The sequence below is a fragment of the Phragmites australis genome, chromosome 10 (genome assembly GCF_958298935.1).
Source record: "Phragmites australis chromosome 10, lpPhrAust1.1, whole genome shotgun sequence".
NCBI classification, from domain to species: Eukaryota; Viridiplantae; Streptophyta; class Magnoliopsida; order Poales; family Poaceae; genus Phragmites; species Phragmites australis.
The window spans coordinates 18,173,576-18,183,601 of NC_084930.1; the positions used below are offsets into that span (position 1 = coordinate 18,173,576).

At 47.0% G+C, this 10,026-nt stretch overlaps 1 protein-coding gene across 1 annotated transcript; it reads left to right on the forward strand.

Annotated features, from left to right (window-relative positions):
• The first annotated feature begins 6,090 nt into the window (after nucleotides 1-6,090).
• Nucleotides 6,091-8,939, forward strand: LOC133883754 (uncharacterized). Its single transcript, XM_062323183.1, has one exon. It carries the CDS (start codon nucleotides 6,095-6,097, stop codon nucleotides 8,687-8,689), a length of 2,595 nt encoding a protein of 864 aa, XP_062179167.1. The 5' UTR covers nucleotides 6,091-6,094; the 3' UTR covers nucleotides 8,690-8,939.
• The last annotated feature ends 1,087 nt before the right edge of the window (nucleotides 8,940-10,026 follow it).

Below are 10,026 nucleotides of genomic sequence, written 5' to 3' on the forward strand. Positions count from 1 at the left end.
AACATAGGAGAAGCATCACAACCTCACATGGACGTCATCCCTTGTAGACCAAGTCTAGGCAGATTCGTCTCATGACAGCATGTCAATAAAACGGGCATAACTTTCGCATTTTTAATGGATTTGGTTTCACCCTTAGATTCCTTATAGATTGATCAAAGTCGATGAAATAAGTTGCTACATCACCATTATAGGTCTTGTCAGGTCTTATAAGTGTGTCGGGGTCGGAGTACAGGTTGTATACACTTCTCCCCATGGCTACCCAACCCTAGGTCGACCTCCTCACGTCCCTCCCATATATATAGTAGATGTTGTAGTTTAGTCTCGAGTTTTGCTTAGATTATTCTAGTTTTGACAGTTTCGTCATATATCAGTTTGTTGAACCCCAACTTTGAGTTCTTCATTTATAATTAGCAATATTCAGATTGCATCTACTGTGTTCTTGCTTGTGTTCTTGATTCGCTTATAGAAAAAGCCTTGTTGGTGAGGTCAACCATGTTTTAGCATTGTTTATAAGCACAGAGTAGTGGTGTAACGGTTGCGAGTGTTCTCGATATTTTCTTGTTTGAGCCTTTAGATCATCACCATCGAAACTCCATCAAATTGACTTATCACATTACCTTTTAAAAGACCGGGCAACACTCCCACCCGTACGCCTGAGAAAAGGATGTTCAGAGAACTTCCTCTATTGATAAGCAGTTGAAGACCTTACAGTTATTGATCGTAGGCTCGATCACTATCGGGAAGCGGCCTAGCTGTATGAAGTTTTCTAGGAAGTCATTATGGTCGAAAGAGATATCAACAATCGACCACTTGTTGACCTGGTGACCTTTGGGGATAGCTTATAAGACTTCTCTGGCCACCGTCTTGTATTGCCGTTTGGACTCATAAGATGTGGAGTCATCAAACATGTGGTCTATGGTCCTCTCCCCTGGCTGGTAGGACATTAGGTTCGAGTTATCCTCGTTGCTACTACCAAAGCTGGAGTCCCTGCTATGGGTCACAATCTGGATCTTCTTTGCTTTGGCCTTACCGATTTCGGCCTTAACTAGCTTCTGCTAGATACAACATCCGTGGTGGTGATGACCGTCAATTTGGTGGAAGTCACACTAGGGCTTTCCATCGCGTTTGCCCGTGCTTGGTCAATGGCCCTTACCACTGGATGAGCCGGAGCGCTTGTCAGGACATGTGTCAGGAAGATCTGAAAAACCTTCATCAATTTTAGTTTTCTTGCCCTTACCTCCCTTGAAGTTCTTCTTGTGCTTGCTCTTCACAACATCATCATCTAGTCTGGGCTGAGCGCACTTCATTCTCTGATCCCTTTTCTTGATGAACAAGAGCACCCCTTCGGCATTAGTTGCCTTATTAACGATCCTCATGAGCTTCCTAACCGTCTCGGGCTCCTTCCTAGTGACGTCTTCGATGCATCATCGCCTCCTGACATCCCAGAGTAAACAATTGGATGATGTCATAATCGTATCTTGCAGTTGGTGTTCATGTCTTGCTTAAACGACAGATGAACTCTCGCAAGATTTCCTTCTCCATATGTATGACATGGAAGAAGTCGTTTTTCATACCAAAGGTGAACGTAGGTACCTTGAAAGTTATCTCAGAACAAATCATAGAGCTCCTCCCACGAGTAGCTCATCCATGGATGTAGATTGATCAACCATGTCCTGGCCGACCCTTAATGGGTTATGGGGAGGTAATTTTCCATCACTTTTTCATCCCACTAACTGCTTGGATGGTTGTAGTGTAGATCTGAAGGAACTTGATGGGATTTATGTTTCTGTTGTACTTCTCAATCAACCCAGGCTGGAACCGCACCGGCCAGTTCAGTTTTCGTAGATCCAAAGAGAAAGCCTAGCATCCGTTGATGGTGTCATGCTCGGTTCGGTTAGCGGCTAGTGTTCTACCTATAGGGGTTGGGGATCGGCAGCAGCTCCTACTCAAATGGTGTCGGGATGTCCTCTAGTTATACTACTGGGGAGCAGTCAATTCATTCTCAGGGGTCTTTGAGCTTCTCTGCTGACTTCACGCAGATCATTGATAGGATGGTTCCTGATCGGTGAGGTCTTGTGGCGGCTAGGGGCTTGGTTGTCTTCCAGAACTTTCTTGTTCTGGGATTGCGTCTTTCTGAATCTGAGTCACCATGGGAAGGGTCAGTGCGGGACTTCTCCAGATTAGAGCTATTCATGCTTGCGTCAAGATGAGAGTTCTTAGCCTAGAGGAAAGCTTCCTTGGCTAGGCCGGTGGCCATGTTGATCCAGCCCTTGCCAGCAGGGTAGTCAAATCTACGATCAGGGGTCGTATGACGGCCTCTTCCAGGAGGAGGAGCCTCTATGCTGTTGCAGATCTAAAGCATTGAGTTCCCTATTGATGATCAAGGGATGTTGGATCTCGGATCCCATTGGGATTTGGGACCGAAGGAGTTGTCATCAGCAGAAGCTGGCTAGTGTCTCCTGTAGCCAGAGTGGTAGGTCCCCACATGTTTGTAGGGTCGTTGTTATCATGATTGGTTGGACCGCGCATCCCCATCTTCAATGGCGAATACTTCTCACGGGTAATCTCCACTGGAGGAGGTGTCCAAATCCATCATGGATTTTCCATCAAAGGAATTCTTCAGATATGTACTTCGATAATCCATGTTGTCAGAAGCAGCGAGGTAGGATCTCAACTTGCAGCAAACGTCGCTGATGCGATTACCTTGGCCACCGAATGGTTCAAACCTAATGTTGTAATCTTTGGTGCATTGATCCATAAAGCGACTTACCTAGTTGTTGAGTCATTGTCGATAAGGTCTTCATCGAGGTCCACTCGGTCGATCATTAGCTCGTCATTGGTTGAGAGGGTAAGGTTATCGTAGAACCCCTCATCTGAGAAGCAGGTCATTGGTACAGTCTTGGGTGAGGTCAATGCCATGTTATATGTTGGATTCGATGTCTTTGGTCATATTCCTACCGGTCAGCGCCAGCTATCGATGATTCATAAACCGCTGATCTTACAAACTTGTGGATGAAATAGGGGACATTCCCTGCAGTCGAATCACACCACACCACATAGAGGTTTATAAAGGTTTAGGCCTCCTTTAGGATACTAGCCCTACATCATGTTTATCTTGTATTGATCTCTAAGATTTTTTAAAGGGCGGTTCCTAGCTAGCCGGGATGGATCTAAACCTAGCCTTGGTGTTCCTTGTGCATAGTCGAGGAGGGTTTCTGATGTAGATCTAGATTATAGAAGGCTTAGGGGGGTCAAAGCTCCTGTAGGCTTAAATGGACTTGTCCTCTGTAGGATCCCATGGCTCTGTATATATGGGAGGTCATCGTACGGTCTCTGGAGTCTTTTCATAATATTCTTAGAGATAGACTTCTCTGTTTACAAGATATCCCGGGCACCAGCAGATAATTTCCATACGTTTAGGGATTCCCTTTCTAAGCATAGAGATATACCCGGAGAATATAGTAAAACCTAGGGCATACCGATATGGTAGTTTTATACTACCCATCGTCATTTTCTTTCCCCAAAACAATCTAAAAACATAGTTTTCTTTCATCGCTCGTATTTTCCCCCAAACCAAAGGATAAACTAGTGCGGTAGTGTGAGGCCCACCTCGCCCTAGCCCCATGTGGAGGGATGGCAATGGGTATTCATTACCCACTACCTGACGGGTAATTACTCCATTAGGGGCCGAGTATTGGGTATTTTTCTTACCCACGTGTTTGATAGCAGACAAAAAATCACCCATCGGGTGGAGCGGATTTGGGTACGTTCTCATAGTATCCAAACCCATTTACTGATGGGTTCCCAGTGGCCCACCTCCTTCATCCGGCCCAACCATCTGGCCCAATAATTAAGTAATCCAACCGGCTAAGTCATTAACCCTAGAATCCATCTGGCCACTTCGCCACTCGCCCTCGCCCAATGCCCTAGCCTCCACAGGACCCAACCGCCGCAACCACACTCCACAACGTTGACAACTTGGCGCGTCGCTCACGACCTCAGCTCCAGAACTCGAACAATTCAACACCCCTGCCACTATCAGCATTTCCACATCCACCTCGCTTCCACCGCTCACGTCACCACAGCAAGTGGTGAGGATATCACTCCTTCGGATATGAGCAACACTACTCCTCAAGATATACAAGGACCAATTATAAAAGCATATGCACGACAATTAGACCATCAGGTGAACTCATTCTTCGTTGTCCATGCTTTCTTAGATGGGTTGCTACTAAATTTTTGGGATATTTTGTTGCTTAGGAATATGAGAGAAGCATCACAAGCTCACCTGGACATCATCCCTTAAAGGTCAAGTCTACTCGAACTCCAAATTCAGTTCAAAGTTTTAGGATAACATGTTAATAAAACGGACATAACTTTCACATATGGAGTCCAATTGAGCCATTCTTAGACTTGCTAGAAAGCTTATAGCGATACCTCTCTAATAGATCTTATCTCACCCATAGATTTCTTATAGATTAATAAGAGTCAATGAAATAAAGTGTTGCGTCAACGTTGTGGGCTTGTCGGCTCTTGTAAGCGTGTCAGGGATCAGAGTCCAGGTTATGTACACCTCTCCCCACTGCCACACAACCCAAGGTAAATCTGCTCATGTATCTCCTATATATATACAATAGTAGTTATAGTTTAGGCACAGGTTTTTTAGATTATTATATTTTAAATAGTTTCACAATATACCGTTTTGTGGAACCCCAATTCGTGTTATTCATTGGTAATTAGCAAAATTCAGATTGCATTTACCATGTTCTTACTTGTGTTCTTAATTCGCTTGCATGAAAAGCCTTCTTGGCGAGATCAATCGTGTTTTCACACGATTGATAACCACAGAGTAATAGTGTAGTTGTTGCAAGGGTTCTTCATTTGTTCTGGTTGGAGCCTTTAGATCGTCAACATCGAAACTCCACCAAATAAACTTATAATATTACCTTTCAGAAGATCGGATAACACCCATCAGCAAGCACTGCCAGCGCCACCACCAACAAACCCTAAGAGCATCTCCAGGAGACACTCCATATTGCACCTTTTATATCTCTATATGGAGTGTTCTCTAAAAAATTCTCCCTCCATATATCTTCACACTGCAATAGACTACCCATATTACACACTCTATATTTTAGTATTCTATATTTTAATAATATCTTGTAACTAATTGTATTCCAGCTCGTCGAGGGCAGAGGCAAAAAAAAACCTCTAGCTCCAGGTTAGTTTGTGTCTAGGAGGTCGGGGGAAAAAAAGAGGAAGGAACACAGTTCAAATGAGAACAGCAAAAGGATGCCAGATAGATATTATGAACATCAAAACATCATTGCCAAAAATTTAACAAATTGGATCCAATGGCATCAAGAGATCTTTGTGTAGAGATATTAAGTGATGCCCTGATATTTGTCAGAATTAACCTGAATGTGCTAGCAGAAACAGAACTGAATGAAAAGTGGTGTCATTCATCAAGTTCAGAACATGTCCTAGAAACAGATAGAAATTTGGCTCTCCTTGAAGTATTAGGACAAAATACCTCTCCCTGAAGTCTGAACCAATCAGATCATAGAACACCAAGCGCTGGTTCTAGATCTATCCATATTCGGATGCACTAAACAAGAAATTCATCAAGTTAACTGCAAGTGTACTAATACAACAAGCTAGAGAAAGGTAAGAGTTCCGAATTTATCAAGTTATGTGCAATTGTACCCAGACGGAAAGCTAAAGAATGGTAAGACTTCCAATCCAACAGTTGAATGGGCCAAGCAATGTGGTTCAGGGAGAAGGTTTAACACTGCAAGGACAAGGGAGAAGGTTTAACACTACCATACATCGCAAAATGTGCCCCTCGTACAACCTCAGCCTGATGCGCCGCCAAGTCTCAAGAGGGAGAGGCATCTGGAGAGGAGACAACGGGAGGAAGAGTAGCAGCAGCAGGAAGGTAGGCGACGGAAGCACATGGTGTTGGAGGATAGCGTGAGAAAAAGACAAGTTAGATATAGGTATGGAAAGATAGGATAATATATCTTTTAAAATAGCAGGTGAGATAGAGTGTCTATTTAAGACTGATTTTGAGAGATTTTGGATAAAGAGCGGGATGACTTTCGCTCTAATTTATTCCCCCTCCACCTCATCTAGCATACCAGCGCATACCCCTCTTCCCCCCTCCCCCCTCATGCGCCGCAAGAAGCGCTTGGACCGGGGCGGGGGCGGCGACGGCGGCGGCGGCACGGAGCTCTTCATCTGCTTCACCTCCCGCCCCTCCGCCGCCTCCTCCGCATCCGTCGCCGGCGGTGGCTCGCCGTCCTCCCTCCGCCCGTCCAGCTCCTCCAAGCTCCTCAGCCCCGGTCGCGTCGGCGGCGCAGGCAGTGCCGGCGCCGGAGCCGACGCTCCGGCTCCACCGATCCATCCCTCCCTCAGCCGCCGCCTTCGCAACAGCAGCAGCCTCAAGGGCGGCCAGTCCCCCATGTTCCCGTCGGGTTCCACGAGCGGACGCCGCGGCCGGGGCGGGTTCGAGCCCGCCGAGCCGTCGTCGCCCAAGGTCACCTGCATCGGCCAGGTCCGCGTGAAGGGAGGCAAGCGCAAGCCCAAGCACGCCTCCGCCGGCTCGCTGCTCTCCCGTTCCAGACGCGGTGGAGTTGGCGGGAGTGCGGAGGCCAGCTTCCGCCGCGCCGGTGACGACCGGGACGGGCCCCAGGGCAAGAACCAGGGCTGGGTGTACCAGATCCCTGTAAACATTTGCGAGGCGCTCAAGACATTCGGCTCCTGCGGCGGCCACTCTCTCTGCTCGCCGTCCCGGTCGGGTGGGGGTGAGCGGTGCGCGCTCTCCGGCAGCGCCGGTCACACTGACAAGAAGCGGCGGCAGCGCGCGCCGGCGGGGGGTAGCTGGCTGTGCGGGGCCGCCGTGGCGAGGTGCCTCTTAGCGATCCAGGAGGAAGAGGACGACGAGTTCGGCAAGGGAGCTGCCGTTGTGCCGGCGGACGAGATGCGGGCGTCGGAGGTGGGGCTTGTCATGGAAGGGTGGGACGTAGAGGAAGAGAGGGGCGTGATGGTGGGGGAGATCGAGGTGGAGAAGAAGGATGAGATCTTGGTGGTGGGGAAGGAGGAAGAGGGGAGGGTCAGCGTCTGCATCCCCCCGAGGAATGCGTTGCTGCTAATGCGCTGCCGCTCAGACCCTGTCCGCATGGCGGCACTTGCCACACGCTTCTGGGGCTCTCCACAGGCGGCCACCGATGGGCAGGTGGACAATGAGGTGGTAGGTGACGACGATGAAGAAGATGAAGAGGAAGGGGATGATGAGGCTGAGACTCAGGTGGAGAAGGAATGCAAAGATGAAGCTCGTGATTCAGCAGTTTCAGTCGAAGACGTCAAATGCCGAGAGCGTGGTGATGGTGAAGATGATGGTGGTGATGAAGGGAAGATAGATCAAGTGCATGCAGAAGCAGACGAGAGCTCTAAATGTGGAGATCTCGTGGAAGAGAAGAAGGATGGACACTGCAGAAAGGAGGGAGAGGAGGCACAAATTGTTTGGAAAGATGTTATGTTGGAGGTTACTTTGGGAGAAGATGAGGAAAGAGAAAACAAAGGGCTGGGCATGGTGGAGCTGGTGGCCGACGGTAAGGAGGAAGATGTTCCAGCACCGGAGAAAGGGGAGGACGAGTTGAAGGGGAGAAGGTCAATCAGCAGCTATTCTCCCTCAACAGCTCTGAAGGAGGACCGCAAATTGCGACAGTTGAGTAGCAGAAGGCGTGTCAGTACTAGCAGCAGGACTTCATCGGTCAGCGATAGGGTAGGCATGCGGCGCAGTTTCTCTGCTGAGACGGTGGAAGGACGGCGGTCAAGCTTCTCGAGCTTGAAGGATTCAAGGAGGGCAAGTTTCTCCATTGATAGGGATGGTCGGAGGTGGAGCTTCTCGATTGAGCAGGAGCATTTCATTGCGGAACCTAAGGTGCTGATGGCGTCCAGGAATGGAAAGAAGACTTCATCTGAGCCAGAGTCGGAGAATGATTATGCTGTCGTTGTTGCTCCAAACAGTGCAGAGGAAGATAAAGAATCCCAGGATGACAGAAAGGAAGAAGTGACAAAGAATGGAGAGGAGGAAGGAACAACACAGGATGAAGATATGAACCAGAAAGTTGACAAAGTAGAAACCAGAGGTGAAGAAGGCGAGGCAGGACAGGTACAACGGAGGAAGAAGAGTGGTGAATTGCCAGATTGCCTCCTCTTGATGATGTATGAGCCAAAGCTCTCCATGGAGGTCTCCAAGGAGACATGGGTCTGCAGCACAGACTTTGTGCATTGGAAGTCCTACCAGGGGAAGAATAACCATAATCGCCACCAACATAAGGCTTCTGGTAGCGGCAATGATGCTGCTATGGAGGAGCCCAAAGACAAGGAGAATGCTGAAGGCACTACCATTGCAAACGACGCAGAACATAGCAAATATCAATCAGTGGTGAACTCGGTGCCTATGCTACCTCCAGTTGTCCAGAAAACACCACCACCGAAAGTAACCACAGAGCAGAAGCTGAAGCTAGAGCTGCCGCTGGTCGCTAACACTGCAGCATATGCCCCGTTCGTCCTGAAACGTTGCCAATCGGAGCCAATGCGGTCATCGGCGCGGCTGGCGCCCGACGCCTGCTTCTGGAAGGACCGCCATCGTCCCCTGAATGCCACCGGGATCGGGTTCTGATCCCGCCCGAACCAAACCGCTGGTATGCAAATGCAATGCCTAGTTAGCTAGTGAGTCACTCAGTTTGTTGCGAGCCTGTTGTGTAATAGTAGTGAAAAGAGGTTCTTTCATGATGCTTTGTACTGTTATGTGATGTGGACACCAAATAATAGCATGTTAAGCTACATCAGATAGATTAGGGAGTAGTAGTGGAGTACATGCAAATCTCGTGGGTTTGCTTCATTCGGTGTGCTAATTCATTTTCCCTTGATGTTGTGTGGTGCTGCAATAGTTTTCCCCAATCAGCATCTGCATGTTTTTGGTACTTACAGTTGGTAATCTTTGAGGGTAAGAAGCAGCATCTTTTATCATCTGCTTGCAAAGAAGGTTGTACTTCCATATTTGCCTAGCAGTTTGATATGGCTTTGTGCTAAATATGTTATACAAGAAGGTTACTACTACGCAGATACGGTTAATCTAGGGCATTGCACAAAATGACTAGACATTTATGGCAAAATGGTCACTTAACATTTCCATATGTTTTTTGTGTCTCGGTAATGTGTAACTTACGTGATGTGATGCCCTTTTATTGCTTCATGTTCATTTCTGCCATTCTATCTCGTGTGACCGTTCAGTTTTTTATCCGTAAAGTGTGTTGCGTTGCTTTCCGACCACCGTTCGGGATTTCTCATGTGTCTTCGTCAGAGGCACAAACTGCCATGACCGTGCAGGACCGTTGCTTTTCGCTAATTGTCCTAAGGTGGATATAAGAATTTCTCACGTAATGTTGTACAGGTTTATATGCCCCATCTGTCAGCTCGTGCTATTAAATCTCATAAGAATTCAACTGAATGTACTGTATCAGGATATTCTCTTCTTTTTTTCTTTTCCAATCTCACTGTTTGGAAACTCGAGCGGGAACGTGTGTAAGGTCCAATTTGTTGGAGAGTCACGAGTTAATCAAGCGTTTAGATCAGCAGCAACCTATGCCCTAAACCGGCGAAACTATGCCCTGTAAGCCCAAAACCAAATCTCAGAACACAACTTTTGGTTCCCCTCCCCTGCTAGGCTAGCTCCAGCCTCCAGCAATGGAGCTACTACCATATCATTACTCGCTCTGGTCGTATCATAAAAATATGAGTTTTAGATAAAGATTGGTCAAACTAAAACTTTGACTAACAATATTTTTAAAATTATTTTGTTGAAAAATATTAAAATAATATATGTAGATTTGTCTTAAAAAATACTTTCATAATATCCCAAGTTTAATAGATTTTATAAATATATTCTAATAGAAAATAATGATCAAATCTATATATTGAAGGTTATATCTTATCCAAAACATCATATATTTTTAA